General features: G+C 43.5%; 1 protein-coding gene across 1 annotated transcript in view; it reads left to right on the plus strand.

Annotated features, from left to right (window-relative positions):
* Positions 1 to 18,365, plus strand: part of atrn (attractin) — a 382,044-nt gene that overhangs the window by 169,949 nt on the left and 193,730 nt on the right. The window contains exons 19-22 of the mRNA XM_038792945.1: positions 2,317 to 2,538; positions 2,722 to 2,859; positions 6,561 to 6,654; positions 13,337 to 13,389. Of these exons, the coding sequence (XP_038648873.1) occupies positions 2,317 to 2,538; positions 2,722 to 2,859; positions 6,561 to 6,654; positions 13,337 to 13,389 (507 nt within the window). The remainder of the gene's footprint in view (positions 1 to 2,316; positions 2,539 to 2,721; positions 2,860 to 6,560; positions 6,655 to 13,336; positions 13,390 to 18,365) is intronic.

Below are 18,365 nucleotides of genomic sequence, written 5' to 3' on the forward strand. Positions count from 1 at the left end.
AAACCCATGTTGACTTTGCCTAATCACATTATGATTTTCTAAGTATCCTTCGATTACATCCATAATAATGCATTCTAGTTATTCCTCTTTGACATGACAGGTTAACTGGCTTTCTGCCTCCTCCGTTTCTTGAATAAAGATAATGTAACAACAATGGTTATTTTCCAATTCACTGGGATCCTTCCAGAATACAATAGATTTGTTTTGAATCACGAGCTTTCAGAGCACTGCTCCTTCCTCAGGTGAGGAAGGAGCAGTGCTCCGAAAGCTAGTGTTTGAAACAAACCTGTTGGACTTTAACCTGGAGTTGTAAGACTTCTTACTGTGCTCACCCCTGTCCAACGCCGGCATCTCCACATCAAGAATACAAGGAATTATGGCAGATTACAACCATTGCATCTATGTTTGCAGCCACTTCTTTTAAGATCCACGGATTGAGGTGATCTGGTCCTGGTGACCTGGCAGCCTGTAGGTCTAATTTCTATGATTCTATCAACTCATTTAAAAGGTGTCTGAATAAGCATCTCAAGTACTGCAGCTTGCAGGGCTATGAACCAAATGCTGGAAAGTGGTTTTAGGCCGGGTGGCTCATTTTCAACTACCGAAGACATGATGGGACAAATGGCCTCTCTCTGTGACTTCTCTCTCTGTTGCAGAATTTCTATGATTCTGATAGTTTTGCCATAACTTTTTCCCTCGTGATGGTGGTTGTTTTAAGTTCCTCTTTCCCATTCACCTCTTGATCTTCAATTCTCTTTGAGAGGTTTTCCCAACTCTTTACAGTGAAGGCAGACACAAAATGCATGTTTAATGTCTATACCATTTCCTTGTTTTCTGTTTTCAATTGCTCAGACTCTCTTCTCTCGAGGGCCAACACTAGCTTTAGTTACTCTTTTCCTATTTAAATACTTGTAGAAACTCTCACTATCTGTTTTTATATTACTAGCCAGCTTTCTCTCTTCTCGTTATTTTCTTGTCGTTCTTGGCTGGTTCTTAAAATTTGACCAGTTTTCTGATCTACTAATCTACTAATCTTCGCAGATTTCGACAGTGTTTTTGTCAATTTGGTGGTATCCTTAACTCAGAATTATTCTGGTGGAATTTGCAGTCCTTAATTGCCAATGTAGCATGCTATGCCTTTTTGTTATTAAGGGAACCTCATAGTTCATCATGTGTGTGTATGTGGACATGTCTGCTTATTTGCTAATGTAAGGTTGCTAACAGCTGTCTATCTATTAAACATTGCCTCACATCTTCATGGAGAATAGGATATAATTTTGCTTTGTCAATAAAAATGTTTTTAGGAAAATCTTGTTAAAATCTTTTTCACTCAACGGTTTCTTGCTGGTTGGACGTTTTATTCTATAACACCAAATTTGACAGGCCAATCTGCATTCCAAATAATTATCTGAATTCATTGAGGATATTACTTTAAATTTAAATCCCCTCTTTCAAATCAAGGAGTTGTTACTGCATGTAACAGGAGGACTATGTATGATTGCATAGAACCTTCACAGTAGTTGTCTTTTTTATCTCCCTCGTTCTTTCCTCCTCCTACTGCGTCCTCCCCCCCACACACTTCCACAATTTCTAAATGTGGGTTGAAATGTTTTTCAGTAAATGAGATTATGCTTGAATATAACATTTAGTTGCTAAAATCTCAGTGCTGCATGCACACCTAACCTTCTAATGATTATAAATGTCTCAAGACTAAAATCAGTGAATCTTCTGTGAGGTGTAAGTAATTGCTCATTTTATGGTACTTTTGCAATTCCACCCATTTGAAGTGGTCTGGAAATATTTGCATCGCACCACAGATGATCAAAAGCACTATAATCTTCCAGCCCCTCACTTTAGTCAGTTTGCTGTTTTGTGCCATAATTTGTACATGATCCATTGTTGCAAAATAAAAAATTCATACCACTGTTCGGCTACTAACTTTCAGACCTTATTATCTTTAGCACAGGGCTAAATCGCTGGCTTTGAAAGCAGGCCAAGAAGGCCAGCAGCACGGTTCGATTCCCGTAACAGCCTCCCCGAACAGGCGCCGGAATGTGGCGACTAGGGGCTTTTCACAGTAACTTCATTTGAAGCCTACTTGTGACAATAAGCGATTCATTTAATTTCTTCAGTCACTCTCATACCTGCACTTTGTTGTGTAATCTTTTGGACAATTTTCTTTTCTGGTTGCACTCTGTCTTTGCACATTAGCCCTGTCTTCTTGTTTATGAATAATGTGTGAATCTTTTTCATGTGGAATCACAGATGAACATGAAAACAGAATGTGTTGATGATGCATGTCTTTTCTGTCACCAGCTGAAAATTGTTCTGGTTATCGAACATGCAGTCAGTGCTTGGAGCAACCAGGATGCGGGTGGTGTACTGACCCCAGCAATACTGGAAAGGGACAGTGTATAGAAGGATCTTATCGAGGACCTGTGAAAATCCCCACAGTAAATACCCCAGATTTACCCATTTTGAATGTCAGCATGTGCCCAGCAGAAACAAAATACAACTGGTCCTTTATCCAGTGTCCAGGTTAGTAAATCATAGATCATAGAATTTACTGACCTATCAGAGACAAATAGAAACTAACTGTTCTCATGCATTATGTCCAAGAAGCAATGTGCAATGTTTGGAGCGAGGAGCTGGTGTATTAGTTGATACTTGTCATTTTATACCTCACATTGGATGAAAACATGTTGTTTTTGTTTCTCTTAGCTTGCCAGTGTAATGGCCACAGCAAGTGTGTTAATGAAAGCATCTGTGAGAAATGTGAAGATCTAACAACTGGAAACCACTGTGAAACTTGCATCTCTGGTTATTATGGAGATCCTAAAAATGGAGGGAGTTGCCAATGTAAGTATCAATTGACTAATAAACTCCTAATTTCTCACAGTATCTTCCTTCTCCAGATCTTTACTTCAAGGGCATAGAGGTGCCAGCTGCCCTGAGATATGTTTAAGGTGAAATGAAAATGGCTGATAATTGTGAAACTTCACAATGACTGTCGGCAAAAAGATTCTGGGAATCAAATCTGATTCTTTCATTGCTCAAGAACTCCCTACACTTTTTTGAGCAACCGAGGAATAATTGATTGTCAATATTTGATTGTATTTATTTATTTATAGTGCAGTTTTTTTGGTTTGAGGTATGTAACATCCATTGCCAGTAGTCCCATGGTCATGTTGTTCTTTTGAACTGAACTTGTTTCGAGTCATCTGCTGCCTTTACATAAAGAAGATTAATTTACTTCTGGGGATCTATGTTCTTTCCCTTGTGCTGTGTAATTATGCTCTGTGCTGAAGAGTTATTGCCTGCCTGCATCATCATGCCTCACAAAGTTGGAGTTCATCTGAGAGGTTTGGAGTAACTGTTTGAAGTTGAGTTTTTAGCCTTTTATTTGCAGAAGGGTAAAAGTTGTGAGCTGCATTGATCAGTAATAACCAGACTCAGTACAGATACAAGTGTCTCGCTTCATGCTTTCCCATAGGTGGACACATGCAGCGGTCTCTCATCATCACTCAGGATTTGCTGAGCACAGGTTGGGTTTAGCACAGCGGTTAGTTAGCACTGCTGTCTCAGCGCCAGTGACCCGGACACAATGCCAGCCTTGGGTCAGTGTCTGTGCAGAGTTTGTATGTTCTCCTCATGTCTGCATGGGTTTCTTCCGGGTGCCCAGGTATCCTCCCACAGTCCAAAGATGTGCAGGTTAGGTGAATTGGCTATTCCAAATTGCCCCTTACTGTCCAAAACAATGTGTAGGTTACATTAAGGGGTTAATGGGATAGGGCGGAGGATTGAGCTTGGCTGAAGTATTCTTTCAGAGAGTTGGTGCAGACCCAATGGGCCGAATGGCCTCCTGTACTGTAGAGATTCTATGAGTGGGAAGACGATGGCATAGTGATAAAGCCACTGAACTGGTATACCAGAGGGCCCAGTTTAATACTCTCAGGACCCGGGTTTAAATCCCACCACAGCAACCCGTATCATCAATTGTTGTAAAATCCCGTCCGGTTCCTTTAGGGAAGGTAATCTGCCAACCTTATCTGGTCTGGCCTACATGTGACACCAGACCCACGGCAATGTGGTTGATCCTTCACTGCACTCTGAAATGGCTTAACAAACTACCCAGTTCCTGGGAAATTCGAAATGGGCAACCAATGTTGACCCAGTGAAAGAATACATTTTAAAAAAAAGTTTATTTCTGGCTGGGGGTGGGAGAGAGACCAAGCAAGGTTCTCCCTTCTGAGGTGCATAGCTAGTCGAAGACACATTCCTGCCGAAGAAAGCTGAGAAATTTGGCTAGCACCTGATTATGAACAACTAAATGAGAAAGACACCAAAGCACGGGAAAAGGTGACAAGAATCAGAAATCCGAACACTTGACAAGATCTTTTCTGAGTATGGAAATGGACAGGGTGAAATTGGTGGTCAGGTTATTTGTTTAGAACTTATGATGGAAGAGACAGGAAAACAAGTGCATGAATTGGGGCATTTTCTATTTCTCTCAGTCGGAACATTCAAACTGCTCTACCGTCCAGTCTGGCTGGAAAAGGCTGCATCAAAAGGCCTTGCGTCAGTTGTCTTTTTTCCTTTCCACAGTGAAATCTCATGAATATCAATTCTGCCTTCCTGCACGAATTGCCCTTTGCACGTGAATTAGGATCGTCTTTTCTATATCCCCTTTGTGCCCACCCTTCAGTTGAAAGAATGGTTGGATGATACACTCATAGATCAGAGAAGTTACAGTGCAGAAGGAGGCTATTTGGCCCATTGAGTCTGCACTGGCCCCCAAAGAGAACACCCCACCCAAGCCCGCACTACCACCCCTTCCCAGCAACCCCACCTAACCTTTTTGGACACTAAGGGCAATTTAGCACGGCCAATCCACCTAACCACATCTTTTGGACTGTGGGAGGAAACCGGAGCACCCGGAGGAAACCCACACAGACACTGGGAGAACGTGCAGACTCCGCACAGACAGTGACCCAAACCGAGAATCGAACCTGGGACCCTGGTGCTGTGAATCAATAGTGCTAACCACTGTGCTGCCCTGTAATATTTTAGCTGAGGCATGTGTAAGCAATGAAGTTTCCTCTTCTGTGGAAGTAACTGGGAGTTAACGTGGTCTCTCCAATGGCACAGTTTTTACCAGGATTTAATTTATAAATTAGAGCATGATGCCACTTTGTGATATTATGCAACACTTTGTGACATTATGCCATGGTTGAATAGAAATAATACATGGTCATTTCAGTTGAACTCCTGAAACTGGAAAATAGATATTTGAGCTGATTGATAAATGATTATGTCTGACTTGGTGGTGTAATGTGTGTGCTCACTATCCTTTCACCTCCATTCACAATTTAAATCCAGTTCTGGCTGGTCAAGTATCTCCTCTTTGTCTGAAAGGTAAAGTTGCCATCGTCTAAGACGACCGTTGGCTGCTTTTTCCTTTGAGGGGGGTTTAACGGAAGGACCTCAGTCCTGGGGCAAGTTTGAGAAGGCGGGGCCTTTATGAATAACCTTAGCCTGTATGGGGAATTGAACCCGCGCTGCTGGCCTGTTCTGCATCACGAACCAGCTGTCTATCCCACTGAGTTAAACCGGCTCCCATGCCTGACAGGAACATTGATGAGATAAATGGGGCAACCTTAATCCAGACAACAGTTTGAAGTGGCCTACAATTTTCTATGCGTTTACTGTCTTATTAAGCTGGTGTGGAAAATGGAACTGCCACGCTGGTGCAGTAGTGGTTCCTTTTCTAAAGTTGGGGGTGAGGCCTATCTCAAGCAGCATCTATATCCACCTCCATAACACAGCTCGACTTCGCCTCTGCCTCAGCTCAGCTGCTGTTGAAACCCTCATCCACGCATTTATTATCCCGCCTCAACAATTCCAACACATTCCTGGCTTGTTTCTTCCATTCTGCCTTCATAAACTTGAGGTTATTCAAAACTCTGCTGCTTGTGTCATCACTCTCAGCAAGCCCCATTCCCCTGTCATCCATGCGCTTGTTGAACTATGTTGGCTCTTGATGTAACAGCTTGTATTGATTTTAAAATTTTCCTCCTTGTTTTCAAATGCCTCCATGGCTTCATACCCCTCCCCCATCTCTGTAATCTCCCCAGCCCCACAACCCCCCTGAGATATCTGTGCTTCCCTACTTCTGGCCTCTTTAACACTCCAGATTTTAATTGCTCCACCATTAATGGCTGTACCTTCAATTGTCTTGGTGCCAAATTATGGAACTTGCTTCCTGCACCTCAGTCTCTCTCTCTATCTCGCTTGCCTCACTCACCTCTTTGTCCAAGTTTTTGGTCATCTGATCTAATATCACCTTCTGTGATTCGGTGTGCTACTTTTTTTAATAATAGTCTTGTGAAGAACCTTGGGATGTCTCATTCCGTTGAAGTTGTTGTATCGTGGTGCAAGCAGCATGGCAATAGACCAGACGTAAATTAGCCCGTTCAATTCATGCACAGTGAGCAAAGATGAATGGTTGTTTTTGTAATTTTTCACTGGCTGCATTTTTTGATTTTGTTTGCTTCCCCAAGCTTGCAAGTGCAACGGACACGCGACCATCTGCAATACCGAGTCAGGAAAATGTTTCTGCACAACAAAAGGAATCAAAGGCGACAAGTGTCAGCTGTAAGTTACATTCAGCTTTTTATGTGCACACGGCTTCTGGTGGAGGTTTATGGCTGCTGTAAAATTTCCATATATTTCAGTTCCACTTTGTGACCATGACATTTTCAATTAATGAGCAAGCGAACACAATCAAATTGAATGTTTGGAGAGTAATTTAAAAAGAACCCCTCATAAACTGCAAGCATCTGTTGTTCTGCGATACACCAAGTGCAGGAGGATATTATTCAATTCATTTTCTTGCCACAATTTAAGATACTTTGGTACTTTATTCATTTTTCGCATTGAACATTGTTTTCAGCATCTATTACACCGTTTGATATTAAGGCCTTATTCTGATATAGAAACATCAGCAAAACATCATAAGTTTGAACCTCGAGTTTATATTGATGCAATCTATGAAGGTAGTAAGTCTTGCAAAAATAAACAAAACAATTCTATTAGGTTCAGAGCTAGTTGTATTCTTAATGCTCAGCATTGACTTTTTTTGTAGAATATACATTATGGAGGCAGAATTCCTATCAAAAATCTGGACCATCATTAATAGCACCACCTATTTTCCTCTCCGTAACATCAACCATGCCTCGGTTTATCAACTGCTGAAACTTGTTTCTTCGTAACCTCCAGGCGTGATTATTCCAACCCACTCCTCCTCACTGTCTTTGTGCTCACTGCGACCCATAAATTTGAGGTCGTTCAAAACTCTGCCTGTGTCCAAATCCCATCCTGTCCGTTGATTGCTCACCGACATTGGTTCCCAGTCAAGCAATACCATCATTTTAAAAATGCTCCTCGTTTTCAAATCCTTCCCTGGCTTCTTGAGCATTCCTGATTTTATTCACTCCGCTATTCGCTGCCATGCCTTGAGTAGCTTCGGCCCGAAGCTCTGGAATTTCTTCCCTGAACTTTTCTGACTGTCTCCACTTTTCTCCTCCGAGGCGCTCCTTAAAACTGACCTCCTAGTGAGCATTTGTTCACCTGGTTCAATATTATCTTGTGTGGCTTAGTATCAAATTTTGTTCCCTAATACTTCAATTATTACACGCAGAAACCTCTGGAAAAAGATGATAGCTTGTTCAAGTACTTTGGTCATTAGTTTTAACCATCCGGCCCAGAAAGATCTGCCATTGTAGCATTTCGACAGCCTTCCTGCCTTTCTAATTATTTGTTGACGGGACGTGAGTGATGCTGACAAGACCAGCATTTCATTTATTGCCTGTCCTTGAGGTGAACTAATGCAGCAGAGACTGAGAATTAATCTGGGAGCCTTTGTGGACAAAGTGGCTCAGTCTCTCACCCATATGATGCACCGCCTCTTTCTGGAAGACATCCTTGTGTATGACTTTGTTTCTGCTGGAAGTTGCATGTTCTTTCTGCTTTCTCGCTCCATGTTTGAAGAAGGATGCCTGCTTGGCGAAGGTCCTCCGAAGGCCCTCCCTGCCGCTGCACCAGTTGAAGCCTTCAGAATAGGAGGGGAGAAAATTGGGGAATCAGAAATAAAAATATTAACTTTTTCAGAAGCTTAAAAAAAAATCTATTTGGGGCCCTTGGGGATAATTCCTGTCTGTGAAATCACAGAGAAACTCTATTTAAAACAATGGTGATTGTGATGTTGAACCTACCCGAGGGCTGGTCTGGAATCTTGGGCAGATCAATAATGGCTGGGGTAAAGTGTTTTATTCTCCACTCTTTATACTATAATTCTGTCTCTTTCGAAAGCTATTATTTGAAGCCTGATGCAAGTGACCATTTTTAACTTGAATTCTGACGAATGGGTATTTTCTTTGGTATTGAATTTGTTTTCAGCACCCTTGGAGGCAGTGCCTGTGAGATTAGAACTCCCTGCATAAAAAAATTCTCATCTCCCCTCGGATGCTTTTTTTTCTAATTATCTTACACCTGTGTTCTCTGGTTGTCTCTCCCCAATAGCAACCGTTTATTTTTGGGTGCGAAACATCATATTGGACTATTAGAGGAACAGAGTTTTCCCAAATCTTGTCATCGTTGATGCTTCAACCATGGTTGAAGTCTGAACAGTCCCCGTCCACACCCACCCTTCTCCACCTCGCTGAACTTCTCTCATTAAACAATTTCTTATTAACTTGTCTCACGTCTCCATATAAAAGGCATGGCTATATGGTACCTACGTGGACCCTAGTTATGCCTGTTCTTTTGTGAGGTCCGTGGAACATTTCTTGTTCCAGCCCAATGCAGGCTCCCTCTTTCTCTGGTCCGTCAATGGCTATATTGGTGCTGCTTCTTGTTCTCCTCCTGAGCTGGACAAATTTATCAATTTTGCTTCCAGTTTCTACTCTTCTCCCTTGGAACATGTGGAACTTAGAACAATCAGCCTCAGTCGGGAAACCGTACTCAACAAACTTCATAGAATCCCTACAGTGCAGAAAGAGGCAATTGGCCCATCGAGTCCGCCCCTCGAAAGAACACCCTACCTAGGCCCAATCCCTGGCCCTATTCCTGAAACCCACCCTAGAAGGCAATTGATCATGTCCAAGTCACTTAACCTGCACATCTTTGGACTGTGGGAGGAAACCATGCAGACACATGGAAAACGTGCAAACTCCACACGGACAGTCACCTGAGGCTGAAATTGAACCCAGGTCCCGGGGCTGTGAGACATCAGTGCTAACCACTGTGCCACCCTATTGGGATTAAAGGCAGAAAAGTACCCTGGCCCTGATGGTCTACAACCTAGGGTATTAAAGGAAGTGTCAGCGGAGATGGTGGATCCATTGGTTATGATACTGCAAAACACTCTGGACATGGGAAAGATTCCACTGCATTGTAAAAATGCTAATATAACACCCTGTTCAAAAAGGGAGGGAGGTAGAATGTAAGAAATTACAGCCGAGTTAGTTTAATACCCGTTGTTGTGAAATTGTTAGATACCGTGGTTAGCACTGTTGCCTCATAGCTCCAGGGTCTCAGGTTCAATACCGGTCTCGGGTGACTGTCTGTATGGAGTTTGCACTTTCTCCCCGTGTCTACATGGGTTTCCTCTGGGTGTTCTGGTTTCCTCCCACAGTCCAAAGAAGTGCAGGTTAGGTGGATTGGCCATGCTAAATTACCCTTCGTGTCCAAAAGTTTAGATGATGTTAATGGGTTACAGGGATGGGGTGGAGGCATAGGCTTGGGTAGGGTACTCTTTTGCGAGGGCAGGTGCAGACTCGATGGGTCGAATGGCCTCCTTCAGCACTGTAAATTCTATGAATCTGAGAGTCTATGAATTATTAAGGAAATAATATCAGGACATTTGGAGAGTCAAAACTCAATCCATCAGCGTCAGCATGGCTTTATGAAGGGTAAATAATGTTTGACTAATTTGCCAGATTCTTCGAAGATGTAACAAGCCAAGTGGCTAATGGGGATCCTGTAGATGTAGTATACCTGGACTTCCGAAGGCATTTGGCAAGGTGCCGCACAGAAGGTTAATACACAAGGTTAGATCATATGGGGTTAGGGATAATTTACTAGCTTAGATAGAAGACTGGCTGACGGACAGAAGACAGAGTCGGCATAATTGTCTTTTTCTGGATGGCAAGATGTAACTGGTATGGTGGCACAAGGTTCCGTCCATGGGCCCCCAATGATTTACAATCTATATTAATGACATGGATTTAGGGATAGAAGGTTCAATAGCCAAATTTGCAGATTACATTAACATAGGTGGGACCATAAGTTGCATTGAGGAAATAACCTTACAAATGGATATAGGTTAGGTGACTGGGTCAAAATGTGGCAGATGGCGTTTAACATGGATTTGTGTGAGGTTATCAATTTTGGTCAGAAAATTAGAAAGGCAACTTATTATCTAAATGGGGAGAAACATCAGGATGTTCTGATGCAGAGGGATCTGGGTGTCTAGTGCATGATTCGCAGAAAACTAGCATGCAGGTCAGCAGATAAGACAAAGTAAATTGAATTTTGGCATTTATAGCTGTTGGAATAGAGTATAAAGGTAAAGGGTTGGATTCTCTGTCTTGCCACGCCAGATTTCTGGTTCAGCACGCCGGCTGGTCAATGGGGTCCTATTGTGGGCAGCCCCACGCCACCTGGAACCTCCCGGGCTGCCATGAAAAAGGGGAGCATCCCGATGGCGGAGAATCCAGTCATGAAACTGTGGAATTCACTAGCCCAGAGTACGGTGGATTCTGGGGCAATGAGTAAATTTAAGGAGGAGTCAAACAGATTTTCAATTACTAATGGTTCAAGGATTATGGAGAACGGGCAGAGTGGTGACAATGAGGCCATGATGAGATCAGCCATGATCGTATTGAACCCTAGAGCAGGCTCAGGAGGCTAAATTGCCTGGTTCTGCTCCTAGTTCTTATGTTTTAAGAAAGAACTATTCTGTCTAATTCCACCTTCCCGCTTTTGAATGAAAAATGAAATGAAAATTGCTTATTGTCACGAGTAGGCTTCAATGAAGTTACTGTGAAAAGCCCCTAGTCGCCACATTCCGGCGCCTGTTCGGGGATGCTGGTACGGGAATTGATCCGTGCTGCTGGCCTGCCTGGGTCTGCTTTAAAAGCCAGCGATTTAGCCCAGTGTGCTAAACCAGGCCCTTGGTCTGGTGCTCTATAGGTAACAGCACCTCAAGCACAAAACTGGCGTTGTTGATTAATAAGGGGATTTCTTGATTAATAAGGGAGTCAGAGGGCAGCACAGTAGCGCAGTGCCTACGGCGCTGAGGTCCCGGGTTCGATCCCAGCCCCGGGTCACTGTCTGTGTGGAGTTTGCACATTCTCACCGTGTCTGCGTGAGTTTCACCCCCACAACCCAAAGATGTGCAGGTTAGGTGGATTAGCCATGCTAAATTGCCTCTTAATTGGAAAAAAAATAATTGGGTAATCTAAATTTAAGAAAACAAAATAAGGGGTCAGGGGTTATGGGGAAAAGGCACATATTAGCCATGATTGAATGATGGAGCAGATTCAATGGGCCGAATGGCCTAATTTTGCTCCTATATCTTATGGTCTTCTGGTCAATAGTCCATCTCCAACATTTCCCTTTCCTGATTTCTCTGTCTCCATTTCTGGGGATATAACTCAGAAATATTCATTACAAGGCCACTAACTTCCAGAGCTACCTCTGCTACATTTTGTCACGTCCTGCTTGCTGTAAAGACTCCATTCCAGTCTCCCAGTTCCTCAGACTCTGTCGCATCTGTTCAGATGATGCTACCCCCCAAAGTGGAGCTTCCAACATTTCTTCCTACTTCCTGAATGGAGAATTTGCAACTCTGAGGCCCCACCACCACCACCACCACCACCCCCATTGTGGCTGATAAGCCCTCAACCATGTCCAACCCAATTCCTACACTTCTGCTCTGATCCCAGCCTCTCCCTACCAGAGCTACAAGAGGGTTCCCACATCACCAGCCTTCATATTTGAAGGCCTTCTCCATTTCCAGCACCTCCAGCATGATGCCAGCACCAAACACATCTTCTCCTCTCAACATTCAAAATAGGACAGCTCCCTCTGACACCCTGGTCCACGGTTTTACCACCCCTAACATTTTATCCTTTCCCACGGCACCTTTCAATGCAATCATAGGCAGTGTAACCCCTGACTCCCTTTACCTCTTCCCTCTTCACTGTCCAAGGCCCCAAACATTCCTTCCAAGTGAAGCAGCCATTTATTTGTATTTCTTTCGACTTACTGTACAGTATTCATAGTTTAGAATGTGGTCTCTATAATGGGGAGACCAAGTGCAGATGGGTGACTGCTTTGTTGAACGCCTCCACTCAGTTAACAAGCATAACCCCAACTTTGTGGTTGCTTGTCATTTCAATTCAGCATCTTGCTCTTATGCTCACATGTCTGTCCTTGGCTTGCTGCAATGTTCCAGTGAGCCCAACGCAAGCCGGAGAAACAGCATCTCATCTTTCTATTAGCATTCTGGACTCGAGTTTTGAGTTCAACAACTAGAGCCCATTAACTCTGCCTTCCGTTTTGAATTTATTGTTTCCCCCAATTGCCAGTTCATATCTTGTTTTCACGTTTTTGCTTTCGCAGCAGACCTTTATTCTGCTGTTAACACTTAATCTGGACCAGTGCTTTGTTTCTTTACTACTACCAGCACCACTCCTGTTGCCTTTTACCCCATGACAGTTTTGGTATTTAATTTCTCCCGCACTCTAACCTATCCCTGACCATCTCTTTTATTTCATCTGAACCCCGTCTGCCCTTTTTCAACAGCATAAAACTCATTAACTTTATCTGTCTCGTCAGTTCTGGGGAAGCGATATTGGACTCTAAACTTTAACTGTATCCCTATAGATGCTTTTAAAAAAGTTTAAAAACTGAACTTGTGACAGAACATCTGAGTTTTCCAGCACTTTGTTCTTGTTTTAGCCCTTTGAAGCTTTGATCTTGGTTCGGTGAGACCATGGCTCATCTTTTGTCTTAACCCAATTCACCTCCTTTCAAGGCAGTTTATTATTTCTAAGATGTGATACTGGGAAGTGTACAGATCTGATCTTAGGACTTTTCACAAATTCGTCTCCTTTATCTTTCAGGCATCTAGTTACAGGAACTTTTAGCTTTTGTATTTCAAAAGTGAAATGTTTTCAAGCATAATGTTTATGTAATTACAATGTCAAACCAAATTAATGGGAGAGAATTCATGATTCCTTTGATTAATGTGTATTAAATTTGCTTCTAGGTGTGATGTTGAAACGCGATACCAGGGCAACCCACTGAAAGGAACCTGTTACTGTAAGTGTATATGTACCGTGGCTAAGTGGCAGAAAAATAAACGTGAATTTAATTGACTAACTTGCCTAAACATTTGACTGAGAATTCGTGTGCACAGTTGGACAGTATTATCAGTAGTCTTCAGTTATCTGTGAAATTCTTAACTTTTATTGGTCAGTGAGCCAAAAGTTTTTGCAATGTGGCCCTTACGGAGACATGGATTTCACGGGGCAGGAAATGTTGTTAAATGTTCTGGGGTTTAGATGTTTTTAGAAGAATGGAGAAGGAGGTAAAAGAGGAGGGGGAGTGGCACTGTTAATTAGGGAGTGCATCACAGTTGCAGAAAAGGAGGTAGTCGAGGAGGATTTGTCTACTGGGTCAGTATGGATGGAAGTCAGAAACAAGAAAGGAGCAGTCATTTTATTTGGAGTCTTTATAGACCCCCCAATAGCAGCAGAGAGATGGAGGTATAGTTTGGACAGCAGGTCTTGGAAAGGTGCAGATGTAACAGAGTTGTTTTCATGGGTGAATTCAACTTCCCTAATATTGGCTGGAACCTCCTTACTGCAAATGGTTTGGATGGTGCAGACTTTGTCAGGTGTGTACAGGAAGATTCCTGACTCAATATGTAGATAGGCCGACTCGGGGCGAGGCCATATTGGATTTGGTGATTTAGTGCTTGGCAGCGAACCAGGCCAGGTGTCAGATGTCTCGGTGGGAGAGCATTTCGGTGACAGTGACCACAACTCCTTGACCTTTACCATAGTCATGAGAGAGATAGGAGCAGACCGTATGGGAAGGTATTTAATTGAGGGAGGGGAAATTATACTGCTATTAGATAGGAGCTGAGGAGCATAAAGCGGGAACAGTTGTTCTTGGGGAAATGCACAACAGTAATGTGGAGGTTGTTTGAGGAGCATTTGCTGCATGTGCTGGATAGTTTTGACCCACTGAGACGAGGAAGGAATGGTAAGGTGAAGGAGCCTCTTATGACAAGAGGTGGAGCTTCTAGTCAAGAGGAAGAAGGAAGCTTATGTAAGGTTGAGGAAGCAAGGATCTGGCACGGCTCTACAGGTTACAAGGTAGCCAGGAATAAACTCAAAAATTGACTTAGGAGAGCTGGAAGGGGCCATGAAAAAGCGCTGGCGGGACAGATTAGGGAAAACCCCAAGGCGTTCTACATTTATGTGAGAAATAAAAGGATGATCAGAGTGAGAGTAGTGCCGATCAGGGATAGTGGAGGGAACTTGTGCCAAGAGTCTGAGGAGATGGGGGAGGCCCTAAATGAATATTTTGCTTCAGTATTCACTAGAGAGAGGGACCTTGTTGCTCAGCAGAACAGCGTGAACCAGGTTAATAGACCCGAACAGGTTGATATTAAGAAGTAGGATGTGCTGGAAATTTTGAAAAGCATCAGGTTAGATAAATCCCATGGGCCTGACGAGATATACCCAAGGTTACTTTGGGAAGCGAGGGAGGAGATTGCTGCGCCGTTGGCGATGATCTTTGCGTCCTCACTCTCCTCTGGAGCACTACCGGATGATTGGAGGGAGGCGAATGTTGTTCCCCTGTTCAAGAAAGGGAATAGGAAAATCCCTGGGAACTACAGTCTTGCGTCTGGTGAGCAAAATGCTGGAAAAGATTCTGAGAGATAGTATTTATGATTATTTAGAAAAACCTAGTTTTATTAAAGATAGTCAGCATGGCTTTGAGGGGGGCAGGTCATGCCTCATAAGACTCATTGAATTATTTGAGGATGTGACGAGACACATTGATGAAGGTCGGGCAGTGGATGTGGTGTATATGGATTTCAGTAAGGCATTTGATAAGGTTTGCCATGGTAGGCATATTCAGAAAGTCAGGGGGCATGGCTTACAGGGAAATTTAGCTGTCTGGATCTCAGAATTGGCTGGCCGAAAGAAGACAGCGAGTGGAAGTGGATGGATAATATTCCGCCTGGAGGTCGGTGACCAGTCATGTCCCACAGGGATCTGTTCTGGTATCTCTGCTCTTTGTAATGTTTATAACTGACTTGGATGAGGAAGTGGAAGAGTGGGTTAGTAAGTTTGCCGATGACACGGAGGTTGGTGGAGTTGTAGCTAGTGTTGAGGGCTGTTGCAGGGTACAACAGGACATTGATAGGATGCAGAGCTGGGCTGAGAAGTAGCAGATGAAGTTCAACCTAGATAAATGTGAAGTGGTTCATTTTGGAAGGTTGAATTTGAATACTGAATACAGGGTTAAAGGTAGAATTCTTGGAAGTGTGGAGGAACAGAAGGATCTTGGGGTCCACGTATATATATCCCTCAAAGTTGCCACCCAGTTTGATAGTTAAGAAGGCTTTCATTAACAGGAAAATTGAGTTTAAGAGCAGCGAGGTTTTGCTGCAGCTTTATAAAGCCCTGGTTCGAAACACTTGGAATATTGTGTCCAGTTCTGGTCGCCTCATTATTGGAAGGATGTGGATGCTTTGGAGAGGGTGCAGAGGAGCTTTACCCGGATGCTGCCTGGACTGGAGGGCATGTCTTATGAAGAAAGGTTGAGTGAGCTATGGCTCTTCTCACTGGAGCGAAGAAGGCAGAGAGGTTACTTGATAGAGGTGTACAAGATGATGAGAGGCATGGATAGAGTGGATTGCCAGAGACTTTACCCCAGGGCAGAAATGGCTGACACGAGAGGACACAATTTTAAGGTGATTGGAGGAAGGTATTGGGGAAATGTCAGAGGTAGGTTCTTTACACAGAGAGTGGTGGGTGTGTGGAATGCACTGCCAGCAGAGGTGGTGGAGTCAGAGTCATTAGGGACATTTAAGTGACTCTTGGACACATTGACAGCAGTGAATTGAGGTTACGTGGATCTTAGATTAGGGTAAATGGTCAGCACAACATTGTGGGCTGAAGGCCTGGCCTGTACTGTGCTGGACTGTTCTATATTCTCTATCATGATTTAAGAAATTGATGAGGCCCAGGGCTGCAAGTTTCTTTCAGAGCACTATTAAGGCCTCAACATAACTGGCAAGATTTTCCTTGTGTCTGCAGTAAAACATAATCAACCAATTATAAGTTTTCATTGCACATCAGCAACTGGAGAAACTCCTTCAATTCATTCCATAAAAACTGTCATGGAAGAGAGAATGTTAGGGTCCTATACACTCAATGCTAAAGCCAGTAAATGAAAACTGGGAGAGTAACATAAAATTTTGGATAGACATCTATAAGAATAGGTGCATAAAGCGAAAAAAACTTTAATTCGAGAAAATAGAATCCTAGGTTTCATAAATAGTGGTATATAATACAAAAGCAAAGAACTAACAATAAACCAATTAAAAACTTTTGAGTTGATTTGAATGTGAAAACGCGCTATTTTACACAAGAAGTAATAAGGGCTGCATTAGGAGTCCTTGAGAGGGAGCCCTGTGAGGAGGGAGCGAGGTGCTCCTATCATTTCCTTCCTGTCCTCAGAGTGTGAGGGGAGCCGGGAGTTTTCAAAGAGTGCAGCTGACTGGTGAGTAAGTCCTGGTAGATATTTGTTTGAGCAAAGGTCGGGACTTCGCTGATTTATTTACAAAAATATAATATCCTTTTGAAGTTTAAAATTTGAAGGGTTTAGTAATATCAGGCGAGCTCAAAGCCGTGGTTTGCTTCATGTGTGAATCTGGGAACATTTGCAGTCCCCTGTGTGTGTGTGTAGGTGTGTGTGTGTAGGTGTGTGTGTGTAGGTGTAGGAAGTGTGTCCAGCTGCAGCTCCTGGAACTTTGGGTTTCAAAACTGGAATGGTGGCTGGGGACACTGGAGCATCCACAAGTCTGAGAGCATCTTGGATAGCACATGTAGGGAGGTGGTCACACTGCAGCTGCAGGGGCTTGAGGAAGGATGGGAATGGGTGACCGTCAGGATGTTCCACCAGAGAGTGTGTAGTGTGTTCAGCTTTTAGCACCACAAACACCCTCTCTGAACACGAGGGGGGAAATAGAGGAAGAGCAATACTAATAGAGCATTCTATATTCAGGGGGAACAGATAGACACCACTGTGCTTGTCAGTGTGACTGCAGGATGTTGTGTTGCTTCCCTGGTCCCAGAGTCCTGGATGTCACTGAACGGCTTCAGGGCATCCTGAAGGGGGAGGGTGATGAGGCCGAGGTCATGGCACATGTTGGTACCAATGACATAGGTAGAAAGAGGAATGAGGTCTTATAACAAGAATTCAGGGAAGCACTGTCAAAGGAGGCTCGGTGTCGATTAGGTGCCAAAAAGGGCATTTACACATGGAAGCTGGGGCTGATATGTTAAATCAATATTGTGTCTTTCACCTGAGGAGTGGGTGGTTAACAGAGAGGCTGAGAGTCTTGGGTTACAGGAAGATAGCATTGGGATGGTCAAATGGCAGAAAAGTGGCAGATGGAATTTAACCCTGAGAAGTGTGAGGTGTTACACTTTGGAAGGAAGAATCTGACAAGGAAATATTCTAAAAATAGCGCCACATTGGGAAGTCCTGAGGAACAAAGAGATCTTGGTACGTTTGTAAATAGATCTCTGAAAGCAGAAGGGCGGGTTAATCGGGTGGTAACAAAAGCATATGGTACACTTGCCTTTATCAGTCGTGGCATAGATTTCAAAAGCAAGGAAATCATGTTGAAGTGATATAGAACATTGGTGAGGTCACATCTGCAGTACTGTGTGCAGTTCGGGTCACCACATTATAGGAAGGATGTGATTGCACTGGAGGGGGTGCAGAGGTGTTTCACCAGGATGTTGCCTGGGATGGAACATTATAGTTATGAAGAGAGGTCGGATAGGCTTGGGTTGTTTTCACTGGAGCAGAGAAGACCGAGAGGCTGCCTGATCAAGGTGTACAAGGTGATGAGGGGCATGGACTGGGTGGATTGGGCATAACTGTTCCCCTTAGTTAAAATGTTGGTTCCGAGAGGAGACAACTTCAAGGTGAGGGGCGGGAGGTTCAGCGGGGCTTTGAGGAATGACCTATTTTTACCCAGAGAG

Source organism: Scyliorhinus canicula, chromosome 3 (assembly GCF_902713615.1).
Source record: "Scyliorhinus canicula chromosome 3, sScyCan1.1, whole genome shotgun sequence".
Lineage (NCBI taxonomy): Eukaryota > Metazoa > Chordata > Chondrichthyes > Carcharhiniformes > Scyliorhinidae > Scyliorhinus > Scyliorhinus canicula.